General features: G+C 35.6%; 1 protein-coding gene across 7 annotated transcripts in view; it reads right to left on the bottom strand.

The window, feature by feature from the left end:
• Nucleotides 1–25,701, bottom strand: part of PTBP3 (polypyrimidine tract binding protein 3) — a 119,697-nt gene that overhangs the window by 57,307 nt on the left and 36,689 nt on the right. For 2 of the 7 annotated variants that reach the window (XM_055301983.1, XM_055301985.1), the window contains 3 exons: nt 22,304–22,385; nt 3,789–3,958; nt 216–362 (listed from right to left, as the gene is read on the bottom strand). In XM_055301983.1, the coding sequence (XP_055157958.1) occupies nt 216–362; nt 3,789–3,958; nt 22,304–22,385 (399 nt within the window). Of the gene's footprint in view, nt 1–215; nt 363–3,788; nt 3,959–14,871; nt 15,027–22,303; nt 22,386–25,701 lie in introns of those variants that run through there. The other 5 variants (XM_055301984.1, XM_055301986.1, XM_055301990.1 and 2 more) reach the window with 4 other exon arrangements.

Genomic DNA, 25,701 nt, shown 5'->3' with positions numbered 1-25,701 from the left:
ATAACGTCAAACATATTTCTAAATGGCACTACGTAAGCCTTCAGGTAAGATTTTACATACACAATCTTTACTAATAAGGCATCCTAACCTGAAGGAAATCACATTCCACCCCCCGCCAAAAAACAGAAAATTATTTTTAAGGTATTATACCATGTGTTCTTGTAACTAATTTTTAAAATGCCTTTAATACTTACAGCTTAAAAAAAAATACTTACAGCTTGATTAGGTAGATTGTCAGTCTTAAGTTCTCTGTGATTGGAATACTGAATAAAAACAGGCTGGCTTCGAAGGTGAGGAGTAACAGGAGTGTAATAATTCACCATAGTAACAGCAGCTTCCTCAGAAGCCATTTCTAAGAAAGCCTGCAATAAACACAAGAAAGAAAAGTGAAAGCTCATGTTTTTGAAAGACAGCTAAGAACTATGAAAAGACTTTTGCTTCAAAGTGTATCATTGATGTTAACTGAAAACACATTTGAAAAGTTGGGTTCAATAAAGGATTTGGGACTGGGAAATTGCAAGCTGAATGATTTCGTGTGGCTTTTGGTTTTCCTCTTTTTTCTGTTTCTTCTAAAGCCTAGAAATAATTAAAAAGGCAAAATTAAGGTGAACATCAGTATTGTAAATGGATGCTTTCAGGGGTTGTGATTTAACAGTTCTTTCCTAAATAAAAACTTCTCAAAGATGGGGGGCATAATGATTTGCTCTCCTTCACCTTTTACTGAACAGCTGTTTATGATACAATTAAGTTTATGATAGAATTGGGAACGCCTGGGTGGCTCAGAGGTTGAGCATCTGCCTTTGGCTCAGGGCGTGGTCCCAGAGCCTGCTTCTCCCTCTGCCTGTGTCTATGTCTCTCTGTGTCTCTCATGAATAAAATGAGATAAATAAAATCTTTAAAAAAAAAAAAAGTTTATCATAGAATTAAACAGAGCATTCGGGTGCAAAGGCTCAACTGTTCAAATTAGGGAAATGGAAGAACTTCCTACATTAAGTCAGTATTAAGTCCTTCAAGTGACTTTTTTTGAGATCTGTGTTAAAAAATAGAGACACATCAGGCCCCAAATGAAGTTACCTGTACTAAGCCAAAGTCACCAAACCAAGACTTAATATCTAACAATTACAGTTTCAAACTCTCCCAAGATTGCAATCTTAAACCAGTCCATCTGGAATCACCTGGCCAGCACTAGTGAGGTCATCTGCCTGACAGACGCCCACTATTCCCTAAAGGAAGGTGACTTGCCTGAAACAATTCACTCTACTAGTAATTTCCTTGTCCCACCCTATTCTGCCTATAAAAGTCTTTCGTTTTGCACTGCTCTCACAGCTCCTTTCTATCTGCTAGATGAGATGCTGCCCAATTCATGAGTTGCTGAATAAAGTCAGCCAATAAATCTTGAATTTCAACTGAATTTCATCTTTAACATCTGTAATCAGTGTACTAATATCAGGTATTTGAAAAATAATATAGGAAGAGCTGAGATAGAAGTTGTTCCTTGGGACTTGTGTCTTACTCTATAAATATGGCTTCTTCTGACTGTCAAAACTCTACTAACAACCACTCTGACCTCTCAAAACTACTGTAAGGACATCTCAAATTTAAAATGCAAGAAGAACCCCTGATCCAAATCAATCAAATTTCTAGACAATTCAATTCTTTTTCACTACAAAAAGTATGCAATTAGCAAGTGTACAGTAACCACTTCAAATTATCCATAAAACATTTAGAATTTACTTATAAAAATATGTATTTATTAACAACAAATTTTCTGAACACAGCATATGAGAAATATCTATAAAACAAACTATTTGTTTATAATTATATTACTTCCTAAGTGTTTCTATTTGGCAAATACTCCAATAAAGGAATATTAACTTGACAAATGTTAAGTATGATGCTAAACTACATCAATCAAGTGTCACAACTGAACCAATTAAATGCTTTAATGGAACTAACAATATTCTATGAAGTAATGTTAGCCACATGACAGTGATCAAATATCATTAATCCACAAGAGATAAAATTCCACTATTTTCAAGGAATAAATATCCACAATGCAATTTAAAACCACCATCCAAGTGTATTAGTAATATACTTTTACTAGTTTTTCTACGAGGATAAAAATGATCAAGGTAACCAAAACAGCTATAGCAATACTTCTTCCTATTTGGTTTTTAATCATCTTTTCAACAAAGAACTTGTATACTGTTTACTAATAATATTCACTATATGGTGGGAAGAGTATCTTTCTGAAAACTTCTTCATAAATGCAACGAACTAAACTCAATGTCTAACAGTCACACAAAGGAAAAGCCAAACATCTTTGGAATACATGATTCGTGTTATAGAAAATTTTTCCTCAAAGTATATGACCTAAAAATTCATACATAAAAATAACTTTTTCCACATAGACCCGAGTAAAGGAATTATTTAGGTTTTCCCAAAGTATCCAGAGAAATCTATTTTCATTATAAGGGTTGGAGAAAAAAACAAAAGTCACTGCCCAGAGAAAGGCTGGTGAAAATATCCCTATGCTGCCCTCAACACTCTACCTCTAAGTACCATAGGAAAGATCACACCTACAAGTAGTCCTAATGATTCACATGACACTCTCTCATTAAAGTATATTACTAACAAAATATTTTCTAAGCAGGATTTATGATCCAAAGACAAGCAATTAACATAACAACACTACAAATAAATAAATTATAAATTCAGAACCAATAGTAGAGACAAAGACAAAGTGTGATGTTGTCCGCTGCCCTTCATAACCATTTGACAGTATGTACAGGATACAATACATGAAACATGATAATGCACATGATACATCTGACAGCCATTAGACTTGCCCACCTTGACTCTTTTAAAATCACGCAAAGCATACTATTCTCAATAGTGACAACTGAGTTAAAATAAAGATCCAAGTACATGTACTATCTCCAAAAGATGTAAGATAAATGTGTAAACACAACGAAAGCTGAATACTAAGACCTGTTATTTAACCTCTCCAGATTTAAATAACTTCATCTTAATGGGAATTTTACTTAGTTTACTGAAGGGCCAAAATCAGACATCATCCAGTCTTTTTCATGTCCAACACATATCCATCTATTTATAAGTGTATTTATGTTTCTTAAACTTATTTATGAAAATGTTAAGTACGAACATGGAACTTATCACAATGTACTACACAAGGTCTAGGGCCTAAATTTGTTGTCCTCTTCTTACCAGCAATGTTCAGTATAAAAGATTTTTAGGACAATCAAAAACTGGGGAAGAAATAATAAAGAATTCATCCTAGTAGGGTCTGAGCTGGAACAAGAAAGCAGGCAACTGTTCAACATAATTCCTTATTCATCTTAAGAAAAGCCTATTAACTTCTGAAATGAAAAATTTCTAGCAGTCCCTTTTGAATTATTAAAGAAGCTATATATTATTTCTACAACTAAAATATACTACATATTTCTATATAAATTTTGGAAAACTTAAATATTCCTTAATTGCCAAATAAGGTATAATTTATATCCCCTCTCTGATAATTAAAGGGTATTTTCATGAACTCTATTGTAATTAAGAATATAAAAGGTTTTTTGTTAAGGAAGAAAAGGACAAGTCACTGAATTAATATTTTTGTTTGTTGTTTCCTGTCACACATAAAAAAATTCTATTTAAAAAACTATGTAAAGAAAATGAAATTTAGGAAATACAGAACAGTTCAAGAAAATAAGTCATCTTTAACACTAATACCCAGAGAAATCACTGTGGTTCGATTTTTAAATATTACATACCTGGCTTTTTCCTTTCAACATCAAAAGATTAGTGACTTTGCCAAATGGTAGACCTAATGATATGACCTCTGCTTCGGTGACATCACTTGGAATTTTGCGAAGATGAAGAACACGGGAAGGCGAACAGGGAGGTCTATCTCCTTTAAATTTCTTGTTGTCATTCCCATTAGCTAAAAAAATAAGATTTTTTAAGTTACAGAAACTAATTTAGGTTGACATACTACATTAACCCTATTGTCATGTTTCATCTTCAATAGTTTTAGTTTTTGAAATTCAGTAAACTATGAGGTTGATCAGGGAAGAGAAGGACAGTGGAAAACCAACCACCGACCTTCAATAAATGGGTGTTTTTGGTTTTTCAATGCAAGTATTAAATTTGTTCAAACCTGAAGTCTGATTTTTAACTTCAAGGAAAAGTATTGGATAAATAAATTACTATTTTTTTTGTGAATAGAGAATGTTTATATGTCTCTAATGTATTTTTTAAAGCTATTTTTCTAATTTGTTCTAGTGCTAAATAAATAAGAACTTTTAGTAAGGATTATAAAAGAAATTTTGTATTTACCACATCCTGAGGGGATTTGGATTTGAGCTGTATCACTGTAAAAATAAGTTTATTTCTTAGGCATTATGTATTTTTTATTAATTTTTTAATGAAGTGTTTTTTAGAAGCTAAATTATGGTTTCCTAAGATAATCTTATTCCTTATTATATAATAGTAGGTCTTAATGTAAGCATTATCTTGTTAGAAATTCAAATTTTCAGCCCTACCCCATATATGTACTAAATCAGAACCTAGGGGTGGGGACCAATAACTCATATTTTAATAAGCCCTCCAGATGATTTTGACGCAGTCTGAAGTTTGAGAACCACTGTTGCACAATAAAGAAATCCACTAGCCCAGTTTACAGCTAAATCTTATTTAAATCCTTTTGTTTTAACACTGACAATAACTAGAACTGACAAGCCTGTAATGAATACTCAAATTTATATACATAAGATTCAGAAATGTTTTTCACCAAATATAGCACCATGTAAGACTGAATGCAAATTATTTGAAAGTCCTAAATTTCATTACACTTTTTTTTTAATACTAAATAGTACCATACTTAGTACTATTAGGAAAATACAATCTTTCCAAATGCCCAAAATTATCATTTTTCCAAATATTAATGGAACCTTGCAAACAAATAACATGAATACCATAAAAAAATTATATGGCAATACTTTGTACCCAAATCTGTGGCACAGAACTCAACTTGCTTACAAGCGTGTAGGTTGACTTAATACCCAAACCAGCACTCCCAAATTCTCTGTTCATGAATGCAGGCAGCATCCTACTCAGACCCCAAAGATTATCAATTCCTATAGGTCGGTCCTTACTGGCTTGCTGTCCTGTATATAGCAAATGCTAGCAAGACTGTGAATAATAGGCAGTTAAATACTTATTGCAAATTAATCTGGGAGGCAAGAGATTCTTTTTCCTCCTCTCAATCACCCAGAAACACTGATTTTTCCCTCCAAAATGACTCATTACATTTTTTTATGCCCACTCTCAGTGTCCCTAAATTCACCTATGATCTTTTCCCCTTCTACTTCCTCTAGCCTCACTCCCCTCCCATTCCAACTCAGATCCAACATCTTATTAACCAAACTAAAATAATGTATCACATCATTATCCTGCTTTAAACACCTTGTCCCTTAGATTCTAGCTTTCACATTGTTTTCACTTATACTGCCTCATACAAAAATATACCTGAGATAAACCTTACTAATTTTAATAGATGAAGAGACAGAGGTTCAGAGAATAAATGATTTTTGTACAAAGCCAGCAAGTGTTAAAAGTGTCATTCAAACTTAAATTTAAGGATAATATTTTTTAGCACAAAAATCTCAAAATGTCTTATCATTTCTGGAAAAAGCAAAGCAACTTGACACTGACATAAATTTTCAAAGTATGTACAGATTTATGCAGATTATAATGATAATATTATCACTAAATTAGAACACTATACATTATATTCTAGATAGTAGTGAAAGCGGCATACAGGGTGTACCCTCCCAGTATGCCTAGATGTCCAGACAATAGTACCACCATCTTGTGCTTTCGTAACCAGCCCAAGGTGTTAAAAAACTGGAAAATCTCCTAAAAGCAAGAGGATTTTATCAGCTTACCCAGAATACTCCAAAATAAATGAAAAAACATTTAGAAGGTTTTTTCTTTAACAGAGATTTTAATCACCTGTAGGAGTAAAAATAAATGCCTATGCATGCTATTTAAGCTTGTTGTTATACTATCAAATAAAGATTTATGGCAACAATTTTTTATCAAGAAATATGCAATTATAAGGGATCCCCGGTGGCTCAACTGTTTAGAGCTTGCCTTCGGCCCAGGGCATGATCCTGGATTCCCATGATTAAGTCCGCATCGGGCTCCCTGCATGGAGCCTGCTTCTCCCTCTCTGTGTCTCTCATGAATAAATAAAATCTTAAAAAAAAAAAAAAGAAATACGCAATTATAGAAACCCACCATTTTAGGTTAATTGTTCGGAATTATAAAACTGCCTGAGCTATGTTAAGAGCATGAACTAATACATCAGACATCCAGAACTAAGAAAGTTACCTGACATAACTGAGCCTCAAATTCTTTTCCAGTAAAATGAGAATAACAGGGCTATTTTCAAAATGAAATTAGAGAACATATTTAAATACTAGGTGTAGGGGCACCTGGGTGGCTGAGTCAGTTAAGTGTCTGCCTACCACTCAGGTCTGATCCCGGGGTCCTAGGATCGAATCCCCCATCAGGCACTCTGCTCAGCGGTGAGTCTGCTTCTCCTTCTCCCTCTGATCCTTCCCCTGCTTGTGCTCTCACTAGCACTCTAGCTCTCTCAAATGAAAGAATAAAATCTTTAAAACTAGGTGTAATGCTTAGCATATAGTAATCAATAAAATGTCTCGATTTTCTTGGGAAGGACTGTTTAACCTCAGGTAATGTCTTTCTACCTTTCTGGTATTAAAATGATGATTGTAGGTGACAGTGGCTTTTTTCTCTTGATGTGCTTAACTTTCCTAAATTTAAGACATTGCTCAAAATTAAAATTTTATTATTCTATGAAATCTAAAAATCTAAGAATTACTCATCTAGATGACCCCAGAAAAGGTTATAGCCAAAGACTTGATGAATATAATAATCTGAAAATGGAAAATATATAAGCTGTCATATGGCCAAAATTTACTAAAGTCAACAGGAAACAAGGAAATTCTAATGTATTTAATACATAACTTTGAGGAATTACTCTCTGCACAAAAAATACATTAGAGATTTTCCAAGGGAACCCTGGGTGGCACAGCGGTTTAGTGCCTGCCTTTGGCCCAGGGCGCAATCCTGGAGACCCGGGATTGAATCCCACGTTGGGCTCCCGGTGCATGGAGCCTGCTTCTCCCTCTGCCTATGTCTCTGCCTCTCTCTCTCTCTGTGTGTGACTATCATAAATAAATAAAAATTAAGAAAAAATTAGAGATTTTCCAAAATTGTTACTGTGAAAATCAACACTCAAAATACTTAGTTTGTAAAAGTCTTGCATTTTATTGAACAATATACTGAAAACTACTGAACGCCTGCTACGTATTAGGTTCCAAAGAAAATAAGTAGAAGAGGCTTTATAAAATGCATATATTCCCATCTCAAAAATAGAGAAACAACCAGGAAAACTATCCTAGAAATACGGGTCTTTTAAAAAATATAACTTTATTAGGGTATACTTTAGACATAATAATATCCACCTACATTTTAAATGCAATCTGACAATTTTTGACATATATACCCATATGACCTCAAAAATCAAGATCTAGAACATTTCCATCTTCAAAAGTTTCCTAGTACTTCTTTGTTAGTCCTCCCTCCAAACACTCACCTCCTCAAGCTAAACATGTACCATTTGACACTACTATACTATCTTGATTACTATAGTTTTAGAGCAATTTTTTTTAATTTATTAATTTTTTTAAGTAATCTATACACCCAAAGTGGAGCTTTAACTCACAACCCTGAGAGCATGAGTTGCATGCTTTGCCAGTGGAGCCAGCCAGGAATGTGTTTATAGCAATTCTTGAAATTAAGTACTTATGTGGGGGAGAATTCACATCCTAAAAGTTTTGAGTCATGCAAAACATATGCTTTATGACTTCTCTCTGCCTTTACTTAGGTCTTCTTTAATTTCCCTTAACATCATTGTATGGTTTTCCGTGTAATGGTCTTGCACATATTCCTGACCCTGTATCCTGCAACCTTACTAAATTCTTTAGAATTTTCTACATACACAGTTTTATTTTTTACTCTCCAACATGTATGCCTTTTATTTCTTATTCTACTTTTATTGAACTGGCTAGGACTCCTTGTATAAAGTTGAATAGAAATAATGAGACTGGACATACTTGCATCATTGTGGATTTCAAAGGACAGGACTCTCTTATACCATTAAGTATGATGTTGGAGTTTCACACCTTTATCGGGGTAAACAGGTTCCCTCTATTCCTAGGTAGTTTAGGGTCTTGTTTATCAGGAATAAAAACTGAATTTTTCAAATGCCATCCCAGGATATATTAAGATGATCATTAAGATTCTTCTCTTTGTTCTGTTAATAGAGTAAATTGCACTAATTTTCAAAAGCTAAACCACTTTGTATTCTTGGAATAATTCTGACTTGGTCATAATATATGATCTCCTCTCCATAGATACATAGCTGAATTTAATGTCTTCTAAGTATTGTTTTTGGGTCCATTTTCATGAGGAATATTAATCTGTAGTTTTCCTTCCTGTATCAAAGATAATATTAACCTCATAAAATAAATTAGGAAGTGTTCTTCTATATTCTGAAAGAGTTTGCATAGCATTGGTACTATCACTTCCTTAAATAAAGGCATAGGGTCTTAACTTTTTTTTTTTTTTTAAGATTTTATCCATTTGAAACAGAGAAAACATGCACAAGTGCACTCAAGAGAAATTGCGCAGGGCAGGAGAGGTAGAAGCAGGCTCCCTGCTGACCTGGGAGCCCGATGTGGGTCTCAATCCCAGGACTGAGAGATCATGACCTGAGCCAAAGGCAGACGCTTAACCAACTGAGCCACCCAGGCACCCCAGGTCTTAAACTTTTTAATTCTCAACTTGATTTAAAATAAGTATAGAGTTATTTGGGTTTTCTAGTCATTTTCTATCAATTGTGGTATTTTATATTTTTCAAGGAATTTGTCCACTTCATCTAAATTGAATGAATACCTGTTCGTTCATTTTATTGACTTACAACTCTTCATAATATTTGCTTAATATCGGTCTTAGCCTGCTTAGGATACTATAACAAAATACGACAGACAGGATGATTTAACAATAAAAATTTACTTTTTCATAGTTCTGGAGATTGGAAGTCCAAAATTAAGGTGCCAGCATATCACTTTCTAATGAGGACTCTTTTCCTGGCTTATAGACAAGGCACCCTTCCAAGGGTCTTCACATGGCGGGGGTGGAGGCAAGAGCAAGCTCTCTGATATCTCTATAAGGATTCTACTCCCATTGTGAGGGCTCCACCTCCAAGGCCCAGTCTCCACATACCATCACATTGAGGTTTGGGCCTATACACACATGAATTTGAGGAATACACAAACATTCAGTCCATAACATCATCCTTTTAACATTTGGAGCATTCTTGATATTGGTAATTCCTTTCAGTTTCTGGTCTACCTAGAGATTTATCAATTTTACTGACCCATTAAAAACTATTGGTTTTATTAATTTTTCTCTACTGCTTGTTTTCTATGGCCTGAATTCATGCTTCTCATATTTTTTTTTAAAGATTTTATTTATTTATTCATGAGAGACAGAGAGAGAGAAGCAGAGACACGGGCAGAGGGAGAAGCAGGCTCCATGCAGGGAGCCTGACAAGGGACTCAATCCTGGGACCCCAAGATCACAACCTGAGCTGAAGGCGGCACTAAACTGCTGAGCCACCCAAGCTGCCCTATGCTCCTCATATTTAATATTTTCTTCCTTCTATTTACTTGGGAGTTTAACTTGCTTTTCTCTGCTATGCTTAGCAGCATAGGTGATTCATTTTATATTTTTTCTTTTCTAATAAACAAAACTATAAATTTCCTTCTAAGAATAGTTCTGGCTGCACCCTTCAAAGTTTAGTAAATTGTGTTTTCATTTTAATTCAGTTCAAAATATTTTCTAATTTCCTTTGTGACGTATTTGATCCATAGGTTAAGTGTTACTTTAAAAAGATTAATTGGGAAAATTTTCCCCATATATTTGAGGATTATGCTTTTTTGATTTCTAATATAATTTTAATGAAGAGAACTAATTCTATATAATTGTAATGCATTCACCTTTTATTGAGACTTGTTTTACTTGGTAACTATTTCATGTGAACTTGAAAAAATGTATATTCTGGTAGTATTGCAGAAACTGGTCCACTGTCAATTAAAACAAGCTGGTTGTTAGTGTTGAAAACATCTATATTAAGGGATCTACAAACTTCTTAAATGACTATATAAGTATTTTAGACTTTGTGAGCTATATAATCTCTGTTGCATCTATTTAACTTTACAGTGGTCGGATGAAAGCACCCACAAGTATGTAAAATAAAGGAGTGTGCCTAGGTTCAAATAAAGTTTTATACATGAACACTGAAATTTCTATTTCATATAAGCTTCATGTATCTCAGAATATTGTTATTTTTTCAATTTAAAAATGTAAAAATCAGTCTTAGGTCACAGGAAATACAAAAATGGGCAAATAAGACAGATTTGGTTTACATGTCAGAGTCTGTTAACCTCTGTGTCCTGATTTTCTGTTTACTATGCTGTCAATTACTGAGACAGACGTTTTGAAATCTCCAATTATAACTGAATTTATCTACTTCTCTATTTAGTTCTATTAGCCTTCATTTTATGTATTTTGAAGCTCTGTAACAAGGAATACAAATAAATACAATGGAACACAAAATGATAAATAATGAATAAAATGAAACAAAAAAAGTGGTCTAGAGAAAGCTAAGGAAACAAAGGAAGAAAACAACAAAGAATAAATGGGACAAATAGAAAACAAATAGCAAGATGGTAGACTTAAAACCAACCATGTCAAATAATTAAATAGAAATGGCAAAAGATTCCAGTTAAAAGGCAGTTTATCAGTGTGACAAAAGCAAGACTCAATTATATGATGTGAAGAAGAAATCCATTTTTTTAAACTTTATTTTTAAGTAATCTCTATACCCATTGTGGAGTTTGAACTCACAACCCCAAGACCAAGAGTTACATGCTCTACTGACTGAGCCAGCCAGGTGCCCCAGAAGAAATTCATTTTAAGTATAAAATCTCAGGTTCAAAGTAAAAGGAATGGAAAAAGATAAATATGTAAACAGTAATCATAATAAAGCTGAATGGGCTGTACTAACAAAGTAGACTTCAGGAAAAGGAGTTCACAGATTAGAAGAATAAATACTGTTAAAATGTCTACACTACCCAAAACAATCTACACATTTAATGCAATCCCCATCAAATACCAACAGCAGTTTTCACAGAACTAGAACAAATAATCCTAAAGTTTGGTATGGAACCACCAAAGATCTCAAACAACCAAAGCAATCTTGAAAAGGATAAGTAAAGCTAGAGACATCACAATTCCAGACTTTAAGCTGAAATCATCAAACAGTATGGTACTGGTACAAAAACAGGGTCATAGATCAATGCAACAGAAGAGAAAACCCAGAAATAAACCCATAATTATATGATCAATTAATCTTTGACAAAGCAGGAAAGAATATCCATCCAATGGGGGGAAAAAGTCTTTTCAACAAATGGTGTTGGGAAAATGGAACAGCAACATACAAAAGGATGAAAGTGGATGACTTTCTTTCACCACTCACAAAAATAAAGTCAAAATGGACTAAAGACCTAAATATATTTAATATCCTCAAGTTAGAACAGTCTAATCTGAATTTATGCCAGTTTATCTTCAGTAACACACAAAAATTCTGTACCTTTACACTTCTGTCCCCACCTCTTTCTGTTGTTAGTGTCACAATACTATATCTTTGTACATGTGTCCCCCAAAACATGAATAATTCTTTTAAATGCATTAGTCTCCTACATTGCATGGAGCAAAAATGTGGAGCTTACAAACAAGTCACACGCTAGCTTTTAGATTAGCAATACTTTAAAAAATGTAGTTCTTTTGTGAAAGACCTGTACTTTGAAAACTATAAAACACTAATGAAAGAAATGGAAGGCAGCACAAAGAAAAGGAAAGACATTCCATGTTCACAGGTTAGAAGAATAAATACTGTTAAAATGTCTACACTACCCAAAGCAATCTACACATTTAATGCAATCTCCAGCAAATGAACCATAAAAATCCTAGAAGAGAACACAGACATTAACTTCTTTGATACCAGCTGTAACAACTTCTTTCTAGATATATCTACTGAAGCATGGGAAACAAAAGAAAAAATAAACTATTAGTACTAGAGCAAAATCAAGTTTCTGCACAGTAAACCATCTAAACAATCAACAAAACTAAAAGATAATCTAAGGAATGGGAGAAGATATTTGCAAATAACATATTTGATAAAGGGTTAGTATCCAAAATATATGAAGAACTTATAAAACCCCCAAAATGAATAATCCAATTAAAAATGAGTAGAAGACATGAACAGACATTTCTCCAAGGAAGACATGCAGATGGCCAAGAGAAAGATGAAAAGATGCTCATTATCACTTACTATCAGGGAAATGCAAATCAAAACTACAATAAGATATCACCTCACCTATGAGAATGGCTAAAATCAGTAACACAAGGAAGAACAGGTGTTGGTGAGGATGTAGAGAAAAGGGAACCCTCATGCACTATTGGTGGGATATCATATGGTATGTCATTCTCTATTTCGCTTAGCATATTACTCTCTAGTTCCATCCATGTCACTGCAAATGGAAAGATTTTATCATTTTTATAGCTGAATAATATTCCATTTAAATGGGAAAAATACACACCACATCTTTTTTAAGATTTTATTTATTTGAGTGAGAAAGAGAACATGTATGGGGGAGGGGCAAGGAGAAAGTGGGGAGGGGCAGAGGGAGAGGGAGATGCAGACTTCCCACTGAGCCGGGAGCCCAATTAAAGAAATGGACCCCAGGGCTTAATCCCAGGATCATGACTTGAGCAGAAGGCACATGCTTATTAACCACATAAGCCACCCAGGTGCCCCTTAAGATTTTTTTTTTTTTTAACAATCTCTACATCCAACATGAGGCTTGACTCACAACCCCGAGATCAAGAGTCACACATTCCACCGATCGAAAAAGCCAGGCGCCCTTCTCTTTTTTTTTCTTTTTAAAGATTTTATTTATTTATTCATGAGAGACACACACAGAGAGAGAGAGAGGCAGAGACACAGGCAGAGGGAGAAGCAGGCTCCATGCAGGGAGCCTGACATGGGAATCGATCCTGGGACTCCAGGATCAAACCCTGGGCTGCAGGTGGTGCTAAACCACTGTGCCACCAGGGCTGCCCCTTTTTTTCTTAATCTGCGACTGGACTTTAGAGTCAGGTGTGTTACACATAAATAATCTTATTTTGGGCAGCCTGGGTGGCTCAGTGGTTTAGCGCTGCCTTTGGCCCAGGGCCTGATCCGGGAGACCCGGGATCGAGTACCACATCAGGCTCCCCGCATGGAGCCTGCTTCTCCCTCTGCCTGTGTCTCTGACTCTCTCTCTCTCTCTGTGTCTCTCATGAATAAATGAATAAAATCTTTTAAAAAAAAAATCGTATTTCTTTTTTAAAATCCAATTTATTTTAACTAAAAAACAAAAACATCTTTTTTAAAGCTTTTATTTATTATGAGAGACACAGAGAAAGAGAGCCAGAGACACAGGCAGGCTCCATGCCGGGAGCCCAATGTGGGACTGAATCCCAGGACTCCAGGATCATGCCCTGGGCCGAAAGCAGGCACTTAAGCCCCATATTGGGTGGAGAGATTACTTAAAACTGCAGACTTTGTAGGGGTACCTGGTGGTTCAGTTGGCTAACCATCTGACTCTTGGTTTTGGCTCAGGCATGGGTCATAGGAATGAGCCCCCACAAGGGGCTCCACTTTCAGCGGAGAGTCAGCTTGAAGATTCTATCCCTCCACTTCTCCCCACACTTAGCACACACTCTCTAAAAGAAATACGTAAATCTTTAAAATGAAATAACAATCTTTATTAAAAAATAATTGGGGGCTATGGAAATCAGATTCTTCCCCTTCCTCGGGGTCTTCTAGTTTCTGTCACTGTTTTTCTTTTTTTGATTGTTGTAAGCTATCTCTGTACCAAGAATCAGCCTTAGGTTTACATAAAACTGAAAGGTCTTCTTCTCTGGTTTCTTCTGAGCCTTTTACCAGGATGTACTGTCACTTTCTAATTTTCCCTATAGATGCAGTTGTTTTTTAATATGTTAGTCTTTAATATCTCACTCCCAAAAAGGGTAAAAGTGGAAAAATGAAGGGAGAGGGAAAGAATACCAGCCCTTTAAAATCACTAGAAGTCACTGGGAGAGAGAGGAGTTTGCTACAAAAGCGGGGGTGGGGAGATGCAAAGACAATGGTTGCCTGCCTCTGTCTGCAACTCTGTGATCAGAAGCAGCAATTAACAATTAGAACCCAGATTCCTGAAAAGAAAATTAAGAAGACACTATTCTTTACCCCTGCTGGCTCTCTCAAGCTATTTATAAGCTACTCCTGAAACATGTACATAGCTACCTGACATGTGACTTAAGTGCAGAGGATGGGGGAGCACCTGGGTGGCTCAATTAAGCATCTGCCTTGGTCTCAGGTCACGATCCCAAGGTCCTGAAATCAAGGCCTGAATCAGGCTCCCTGCTCAGTGGGGAGCCTGCTTTGCCCTCTCCCTTCCACCTCCCCTGCTCATGCTTTCTCTCACTTTCTCTCTCTAATAAATATAATCTTTAAAAAGGGGGGCGGGGGGGTAGAGGATGGATAGCTGCTAATGTGCTAAGAGCTGAAATTGACCAAAATTAAACACAATTTACCTTCTAAGTCTTCCTCTGGAACAACTTGCAAGCTTTCAATAAACTCCAGAGTTCCAAATTACAGAAAGAGTCTGTCAGTGCAATTGTTGTCTATGTAGGGAGTCAGATTCCTGGTGCTTCTTACTCCACTATTCCCAGAATCCTCCTTCAATTATCTTAAATTAACAAAACAAAACAAACCAAAAGGGGGAAAAAAAAAGGAGGGAGAAGAGTCATATATCCACTTTGTGGATATTCACCATTTTGTACAGACCCAAGTTTCCACCTGGTATCATTTTCCTCGAGTCTGAAGAACTCCCTTTACCATTTCATGAAACAGACATCTGTTACTAACCAGCTCTTGTGTGCCTCAAAGAAAGTTTGATTTTAACTTCATCTTTGAAATTTTAAATGGATATAGATGACTGTATTTATTTTCAGCACTTTAAAGATGTTACTACTTCACTGTCTTCTGACTTAAAGTTCAGAGGAAAAAATTTTTATCATTCTTACCTTTGTTCCACTTGAAAACAATGGGACATTTTTGTCCTCCGGCTACTTTTAAGATTTGTTCTGCATTCCTGGTTTTCAACAATTTGATTATGATGAGCCTTGGTGTGGTTTTCACTGTATTTATCCCGCTGTAGTTCACTGAACTTCTTAGTTATGTGGCTTTATAGTTTCCACTATATTTGGAATATTTTCAAGGTATATCTGCTTCCCTGCCCCTATCTTTCTTTCTGGAACCTGAATTACATATATGGTTAGACCATCTGATTTTTGTTCTATAGTTTACTAAAGACCCTGTTCATTTCTTTCTTAATCTTTTTTTGGTCTATGTGCTTTAGTTTCTATTGCTTGTTTTGTTTTGTTTTAAGATTTTATTTTTAAGCAATCTCTACACTCAATGTGAGGCTTGAAGAACTCAACCCAGAGATCAAGAGTCAGGTGTTCTACCAACTAAGTTAGCCAGGCACCCCTCTACTGCTGTCTTCAAATTCACTGATCATTTATTCTGTATAACATGTGCTATTGATGCCATGCCATGTGTGTTTTAGACATAGTCTTATCTTTAAAAATTCCATTTTTCTCATTATGCTAATAGTTTCCTTTAAATCCTTAAACATACTTTTAATAATCACTTCAAAGTCCAAATCTGCTAATTTTATTACCTGTTGCCATTCTCTAGGTTGGTTTCTTTTTTTTTTTTAAGGTTTTATTTATTTAATTAGTGGGAAATGGGGAGAGAGCATGCACTTGTGAGTGCAAGAACACAAGAACAGAGGGAGACACTGAGGGAGAGGAAGAAGGAAAGACTCCCAATCAGACTCCACTCTGAGTGAGGAGCCCACTATGAGGCTTGATCTCTGGACTCTGAGACCATGACCTGAACCAAAACCAAGAGTTGGATGCTGAACTGACTGAGCCACTCAGGTGCCCCATCCAGGTCTCTTTCTGTTGACTGACTTTCCTACTGGTTATGGGTCACAGTTTTTGTGGTTCTTTCCATGTTTGGCAATTTTTGATTGAACAGTCAACATTGTAAGCACTAGAATTTATTTATTCCTTTAATATATTCTTTTCTGGAAAAAATGGTACTTTCAGATCAGGTAACTGTTTTGGAGCTTGTTTTTAAGCTTTATTAGAGTGCGTTTAGAGAAGGCTTTATGCTAGAGCTGGTGTACTCTTATTGGTAAGGCACGTGGCTTACTATTTAGCAACAGATTCAAAGAGAGATTCCAGAGCACTTTTCTCAGGCTCTTCTCTCCCATACACTGCTTAGCCCCCATTGCCTCAGCCTTCCCAAACTTGGATCTCTGTCCCTTTAACTTAGCAATTCTAATATGTTTGCTTGGGTTCCCTTACAGAGAGTCCAGAAAAAAAGGCCAGCATGATTATAAGGCAGACTTCATTTGTTAACTTTTATCTGAAATCATAGTCCTATAATAATAATAATATATTTCAAATAATAGCTGCTTTTTAAAAATCACTGCTCACATAAAAAGTCTAAATGTAGAAATTCCAAATCTGGAATGGTGACATATAGTTATCAGTGACTCAGCTCTACTTGTTTTTCTGTTAGGGTATAGCCTTCATCCTCCTCATCTAAGATGGAAACTGAAACTCCTGCAGGCAGTAGGATAAAAGAGGAAAAAGTGTACCCATGTAGAAATGCTCCAGAAGTAACTTCTATAACTTGCACTTACATCTCATTAGCCAGGACTTAATCACATGATCCCACCTAGCTATACGGAAGACTGAAAAGTAGCTGTTTAATTTAGGAGGCAACATGCCCAGATAAAAATTAGGGTTCTATCACTAAAGAAAACAGAAAAGTATTACACAATAGTCTCTGTCATAATTCCTAAGATTAAATTTATTTTTTCCCTAAGATTAAATTTAAAAAGAGAAGTATAAAATTCATGAAGAAATGTGTAAGACATTTTCATAACTACCAAAGGACATAAAATAAGACCCACAAACACAAAATCACAGATCAGGATCCCAGAAGGAAAGGCACAATTTTGCTTATCACCAATTCTATTTCATATCTTGCAGTAAAACCACAAATTTGTAATTGTGAATTAATTTAATTTGTGAAGTTTCTTCTCCATGGGTAAAGTAACAGGTGTTAATATGTTGACCTCATTAATAGAACTTTGGCAACAGCTAAATTATGTCCGTTTTATCATCTTTTGCTAACAATGAAAAATCAGTTATTACCCAATAATGATTCAATGTTCAATCATTTTGATGGGATCAAAATAAAGCTTTTGGGAAGTCATTCTACCAAAAGTAAAATATCTAATACTAATGAAAATTGAGTTTTAAAAGTTCTATATTAAAGAGGAACCTGGGTGGCTTAGTTAAGTGTCTGACTCTTGATTTTGACTCAGGTCATGATCACAGGGTCATGAGATTGAGCCCCAACTTGGGCTCCATGCTGGGCATGAAGCCTGCTTAAGGTTCTCTATCTCTCCCTCCCCCTCTACCCTCTTTCCTCCCTCCCTCTCTCTCTCTCTCTCTCTCTCTCTCAAAAACAAAAAAAAAAGAAAAAGAAAAAAAGTTCTGCATTAAAGATCGATTGTTTTTTCAGATAATAAGACAAATATAAGTATTGTGCAATAGTGTCATGATAAAAATACTGTTCTGACCGTCCTATGAGGCAGACATGGACTTGCAACTGGATTGGAACTCCTTTACCATACAAGCAATATTCTACTAATAGAGAGTACTATAGTATCAAATTTTAGAAATTATTTTAAATTCACATGTAGATTAAATGAACCACAAAAATTTTGTGATAAGTTTATAATGAATACCAAAAGGTCCTTCAATACAGCAGTATACCTGATCTCTTACCTACCCATTATCAATGCGATTTTTAAAATTCTTTTATCTTTGAAAAACTACTTTACACAGGGATTAAAACCTCTTTTATAAATGAGCCCTAAAAACCTTTCTCTCCAAATTTATTCAAAGCCAATTAGGATTCTTTATTATAGTCAAGGAATAGAGCACCAAAATCATGAAATATTAGAGCTTTTAGAAATCTGCAAATATTAGATGAAATATCACAAAAATATCTTTTCTAAGTGACCTCACAGCCCCCCCCAAAAGTGAAATTTCTGGGTGTCATGTCAATAGCCATGCCCCTCAGTGAAAGCAAACTAAAATTAGAAATTTCCCATCAGGGATCCCTGGGTGTCTGAGCGGTTTAGCGCTACCTTTGGCCCAGGGCTTGATCCTGGAGTTCTGGAATGGAGTCCCACATTGCGCTACCTGCAGGGAGCCTGCTTCTCCCTCTGTCTGTGTCTCTGCCTCTCTCTGTGTGTCTCTCATGAATGAATAAATAAAAAAAGAAAGAAAGAAAGAAGGAAGGAAGGAAGGAAGGAAGGAAGGAAGGAAGGAAGGAAGAAAGAAAGAAGGAAAGAAAGAAAGAAAGAAAGAAAGAAAGAAAGAAAGAAAGAAAGAAAGAAAGAAAGAAAGAAAGAAGGAAGAAAGAAATTTCCATTTCCCATCAAGGAAGGAAGGAAGGAAGCAAGCAAGGATTTAAAAAGGAAGCCTATCTCTTATCTCTTTCAGATTCTGATGGGGAAATGCAAATGTTTAGATTTTGAATTTTCTCTTCCTCCCTGGTATAAGAGTCTCCAAGACAATAAATTGACATATACATTAGAACATGTTAGGGTCTGGTGATACCTTAGAAAGTCTAGCAGAGCAAGCACAAAACACCTTAGAGATTCTCAACAGAAGAAAAAACTTAGCTAAAAATTATGACTCACACAAGGAAAAGCTCTAGACAATAAGCTAATATTTAATGGAAGGATTAAAAAGCACATTAGACAGCTGAATAGAAAACGAGTGAATCAGAAAACGATTTTAAGGAAATTATCTAAAATACAAGACCTTAAAGAGAAAGACATGACAATGAATGTAAGAGGTTAAAAAAAATGCAGGACTGAATCAAGTGGTCCTATACATGTCTAACTGGAGTTCCAAGAAGAGGCAGTTCTGGGAAGAGCTGGGTCACTTCCTAAGTAGGATAAATGAAGTAGTGAACCTTAGATTATCACCTAAGAAGCTTTAAAATTAAACAAAAAACAGTGCCTAGACCTCCACACCCATCCACTCCACCCTAAGATTTCAGAATTGTTGTGTGGTGGGTCAAGGTATCTATGTTTTCCTCAAAGCTTCCTAAACTCTTTTAGTGAGCATCCAGGGTTGAAAAGCTGTGATGCATACCTACAAATAGCTAGTTAAACCACTGAACAAAAATAAAGACAAAAATGTTTAAAAATAGCCATAGAAGGGCACTTGGGTGGCTCAGTTGGTTGTCTACCTTTGGCTCAGGTCGTGATCCCAGGGTCCTGGGACTGAGTTCTGCATCAGGCACCCTGCTCCGCAGGGAGCCTGCCTCTCTTTCCTCTATGTCTCTCATGAATACATAAAATCTTAAAACAAAAACAAAAACAAAAAACCAGGACAGCCCCAGTGGCTCAGCGGTTTAGTGCCGCCTTCAGTCCATGGCGTGATCCTGGAGACCTGGGATGGAGTCCCACATCAGGCTCCCTACACGGAGCCTACTCCTCTCTCTGCCTGTGTCTGTGCCCCTCTGTGTGTGTGTGTCTCACGAATTAAAAAAAAACAAAAACAGAGAAGTAATTTTACCTACAAATAACCAAGAATGACAACAGACTTCTCAAAAGAAGCCAAAAGAATAAAACAGTGCCTTCAAAGTGTTGAGAAGAAAAATAACTGCCAACCTAAACTTCTAGATAGCTGTCAATTGTAATAATGAAATAGACATTTTTAGTCAAAATCTGAGCGGTTACCATTTATAAAGCTTTGTGGAAATAGTTACAAAAGAGGGTATGCTTCAAGAAGAGCAACACTATGGGGATCCCTGGGTGGCGCAGCGGTTTGGCGCCTGCCTTTGGCCCAGGGCGCGATCCTGGAGACCCAGGATCGAATCCCACATCGGGCTCCCGGTGCATGGAGCCTGCTTCTCCCTCTGCCTGTGTCTCTGCCTCTCTCTCTCTCTCTCTCTCTGTGACTATCATAAATAAATAAAAAAATAAAAAAATAAAAATAATAAAAATAATTAAAAAAAAAGAAGAGCAACACTAAATACAGAATGGAATGGGATACAAGAAGAAATTCAAAACATAAAAGCAAAACACAACAAACCACTGCTGCCCGCTAAACTCCCATTTCATATTTCTTTCCTTTCCTAAGTAATCACCAGTATGAAATCTTTCTGGTCATCCATCCTGGTAGTTCATAAACGAGACCAAAGTGACCTGTTTTTAAAATAAGAACAAACAAGATGGGCCCCACCCTACATGTACTGTAATTCTAGGAATATGGACTTTTACAATATGCTCCACACTGGGTGAGACTTGAACTCATGACCCTGAGATCAAAGTATGAGCTAAGATCAAGAGTCAGGGGCTTAACCAACTGAGCCACCCAGGCACCCTAAGGGCAGACAGTTTTTTACAAGCCTACTACACCAAGAAGATAATCAGATTTAGAGATGTTAGATTCTAGCATTTTCTTCATAAACCAGTTCTCAAAGTATGGTTCCTTAAATGGCAGCATCACCATTACCTGGGAACTTGTGGAAATACAAATTCTCAGGACCCACCTCAGATCTGCTTTATTAGAAAATCTGGGTATGGACTCAGCAACCATGCCTGAACAGGCCCTCCAGGTGATTCTGATGTCAGCTCAAGTTTGAGAAAGCTGCTTTAGTTTCATGCTCATATTATTCTGTTCACACTTTTACATGAACAAATTCCCTGCTGCTGTCTTACCCATAAAATCTTTCCATTTAGTACTATAGAGCAATGTTCTGTGGTTAAGCAATTCCCATATATTCTTAATCTTTCCAATGAATTTTCTTTGCATCTTTTGCCTTAACTGAACCTAGTCCACTTCTCTTATACAGTCCTCACATAAAAGCTATTCATTCTCTCAAACCATGTAGCTCAGGCTCTGGCAAGTGAGGTCCACTCATTCCCTAGTAACTCCAAAAACATTTGGATAAAGATCTGGCCTTTTCTGAAACTCTCTAATCTTTATGCCTTTCCAACTGTGGATGACACTAACTTCCAAATTTCTCATGATGTTCAGACCAGAAAACCCAATGATTACCCAACATTCCCATTTGGATGATGCAAAGAAACCACAAACTCAATACATAAAAATCTAAACCTGTCATGTTGTCCAACTCTGTTCTTCCTACATTTTCTATATATTTCTATATTAGATTAGAAAATATTTCATATTTTCTATATGAATAGACCACCACTTATCTATCCAATTATCCAAGTCCAAAACCTGAAAATAAATCATCAATGAAATCCCTTATTAAACATTGAATTAAACACCCACTATTATCAATTTCACCTTGTACAAATAAATTATCATCCCTAACTAGACATCCTATACATCAATAACCTCTTAACTGCTCACTAGCCCCTCCAGTACTGCACTCCTCCAGTTCATTTTACAGTCCCGAAATTTCAAAAACATTTTTAAACCATGTGGTAACTTATGGAATGTAAATTATGTTCCAGTTTTAAAAAAACATGTGATCTTACAGTTTTAATACTTCTATTATTCTAAATCATCTTTAAATACAAGCTTTTACAACCAGCTCTTTAACTCTATTGTTCTGGGTCACCAACTTATTGACAGTTTTATCATAACTATGTAACACAAAGAACATCAATCAAAAAGTATCAAATTAAATACAAATTAATTCTTAAAACTTAAGAACTGTAACTGGTAAGTTCATTTATGTAAACTTTACTGCAATAAATTTTTTGTTGTAAACATTTGTTGAAGTGCCATTATTTATAAGATGAGCAAACTAAGAACACTGTAAATTTTTTTTAACTCAAGGAAAGTAAACATTTTAGATTTTGAGAAGATGAAAACTCACCATACACACCTGTAGGAGTAGAATTGTTCATGGTAAAAGTTCCGTTAATAACACCAGAAGAAAGAAGCTCATCAGATCCCCGCTGGAAAGCAAGGGCAATATTATATTAATAAAGCAAGCCTTGGATAATGGTCTACATTTACTACCAGAACTATCAAAAGTTAATATTACTTTGTCTGAATATCAAGGCATTTAAGGAGAAGTCCTTAAGAATCACAAAACCTAAAGGTTGGAAGTAAATCTTACAGAAGAAAAATTATTGCATATCCACAGGTTATTAAAAAAATTTCTATCACATAAATGGGGACATAATCCTGCAACACTTTTTGAACACACCCTATCTTCAGATGTTATATTTGAAGTACCAAAAATCATATTTAGGGGCTTCACGAAACTGCTTTTCTAATTTATTTTAAAGTAGATTTAGTATATTAAAATGTTAAGTTTTTGTAGTATATTTATTTCTAAGTCCTCATGTGGAAATAATTTGTGTAGTACCAAGAATCCCCATTTCTTCATATCTATGCATTTTTTTAAGTTGAACACAAAGATGCAATTTATTTCTATGCTGACCAAATCCTTTAAAATCTGTGATTTTTTAAAAAAGATTTTATTTATTTGAGAAAGCCAGCATACACAAGCAGTGAGGAGCAGAAGGGGAGAGGAAAGACTCTCAAGCTACTAAGCGGAGATATATCTCAGGACCCTGAGATCATGACCTGAGCCAAAACCAAGAGTCGGAAGCTTAACAGACTGAGCCACTCAGTTTTATATCTAGAACTTACTAAGAAAAAGAAAAAAGGAGGAAAAAAATTCTCATTATTAATCCTAAGAAAAAGTTAAGATAAAAGAAAATGACAAAAGGGGTATCTGGATAGCTCAGTGGGTTAAGTGTCTGCCTTTGGCTTAGGTCATGATCTCAGAGTCCTGGGCTCAAGCCCTGCATCAGGCTCTATGATCACCGTACTGTCTGCTTCTCCTTACTCTCCCTCTATTCGCACGCACTCTCTCTCTCTCTCTCTTTCTCTCTCTCTCAAATAAATAAATAAAATCTTTAAAAAATGACAAAAGAGTTCAACAGGCATCTAACAAAGTGGTAGACTTAATTTTTGTTCCAAAGTATTTGCACTTTCTCCTTTTCCTGTGAAAGGATTTTTCACCCCCATCCATGGTCATGTGACTTGTAATGCCTCCTGTGAGAGAATACTTCCCTCACCCACTGACACTGAGCATGATTTTGTGATATGCTTGGCCTGTGGAATATGAATAGACATGACCTATACTAAACCCAAGCAGAAGCTTCAAAAGATATTAGTAGTTTCTGTAAATCCTTTCCTCTTTTCCTCTGAAATAAGAGCATATTCCAAATAGAGGATGCTCTTTCAGCCTGATTTTCAGAATAAGAACACATAGCTTCATAACAGCCCACCAACACTGTAAGTGAGCCAGGAATAAACATTTTTTTCTAACCAATATCTAAGTGACCAATATCATATCCAATAAACATATGAAAAGATGACTAATCTCACTGGTTATTAGAGAAATGAGGTTAAATCCACAATAAAACCACATATTAAAAAAGACAATATCAAGAGTTGATAACAATGTGAAGCATCAGAACTAGTAAGTTGCTAGTTGAAGTGCAAGTTATTAGCACAACTCTGGAAAACTGTAATATACTGAAGTTGAATATATAACTATCCTACAATCCTTATGTATTTTACTTCAACGGATATACTCAAGAGATTGCATGCTTATGTGAACCTAAACATATAAAAATGTTCTCAGCAGCATTATTTCTACTCATCAAATTGCAAATAATCAAATGTTATCAACGACAGAATGGACAGATTTTTTTTCTAGTAAATGAAAACATTTTTTATTTAAATTCAATTAATTAACATATAGTGTACTATTAGTTTCAGAGGTACAGTTCAGTGATTTATCAGTCTTATATAACACCCAGTGCTCATTATATAACATGCCATCTTTAATGTCCACTACCCTGTTATCCCACCCCCCACCCCCACTCCCCTCAGGCAACCCTGTTTGTTTCCTATGATTAAGAGTCTCTTGGGACACCTGGGTGGCTCCATGGCTGAGCATCTGCCTTTGACTCAGGTCATGATCCCAGGGTCCTGTGATGGAGTCCTGCCATCAGGCTCCCCGTGGCAAGCCTGCTTCTCTGTCAGCCTAGGTCTCTGCCTCTGTCTCTCATGAATAAATAAATAAAATCTTTTTTTTTAGTCTCTTATGATTTGTTTCCCTCTGTGATTTAGTCTTATTTTTCCCTCCCTTCCCCTATGATCCTGTTTTGTTTCTTAAATTCCACATAAGTGAAATTGCAAATTGTCTTTCTCTGATTGACTTATTTCACTTAGCATAATTATCCTCTAGTTCCATCCATGTCATTGCAAATGACAAAATTTCCTATTTTTTGATGGCTGAGTAATAACCCATTGTGTGTGTGTGTGTGTGTATACACACACACACATCTTTATTCATCTGTCGATAGACACCTGGGCTCTTTCCATAGCTTGTGTATTGTAGACATTGCTGCTATAAACGTTGGGGTGCAGGTGCCCCTTCAGATCGCTACATTTGCGTCTTTGGGGAAAATATCTAGTAGTGCAATTGCTTGGTCATAAGGTAGCTCTATTTTCAATTTTTTGAGGAACCTCTGTGCTGTTTTCCAGAGTGGCTGTACCAGCTATGCATTCCCATCAACAGTGTGAGAATACATAGATTTTTGTAATTCAGTGATTTATAGTATTAAGAATGAACTACTGCTCCATATAATAATATAGATGAATCTCACAAGTATAAGAAGTCAGTCACCAAAGAATATATACTATACTGCTGCATTTATCTTGAGTTCAAAACTATGGTCAAAACTAAATTACACATTAGACAACAATGAACCTGGACCACTTTCTTATACCATATACAAAAATAAAGTCAAAATGGATTAAAGACCTAAATTTGAGTCTGAAAAAAAATAAAATCATAAAAACTGTAAAAGTCCTAACTTCTTTGACATCGACCATAGCAACTTCTTTCTAAATATGTCTCCTGAATCAAGGGAGACAAAAAAATAAACTATTGGAACTATATCAAAATAAAAAGCTTCTGTACACCAAAGGAAACAATCAACACAATTAAAAGGCATTCTACGGAACAGGAGAAGATATTTGCAAATGATCTATCAAGTAAAGGGTTAGTATCCAAATATATAAAGAAATGATACTACTCAACACCCCAAAAACAAATAATACAATTAAAACATGGACAGAAGACATAAACATTTTCTCAAGAAAACACAGAGAGCTAAGAGACACATGAAAACATCACTCATCATGAGAGAAATGCAAATCAAAACTACAATGAGTTATCTTCTC

Source organism: Nyctereutes procyonoides, unplaced genomic scaffold, assembly GCF_905146905.1.
Source record: "Nyctereutes procyonoides isolate TBG_1078 unplaced genomic scaffold, NYPRO_anot_genome, whole genome shotgun sequence".
Taxonomy (NCBI): domain Eukaryota; kingdom Metazoa; phylum Chordata; class Mammalia; order Carnivora; family Canidae; genus Nyctereutes; species Nyctereutes procyonoides.
Note: the sequence above shows the minus strand (reverse complement) of the source record. Positions and strands in the feature narration are given on the sequence as shown.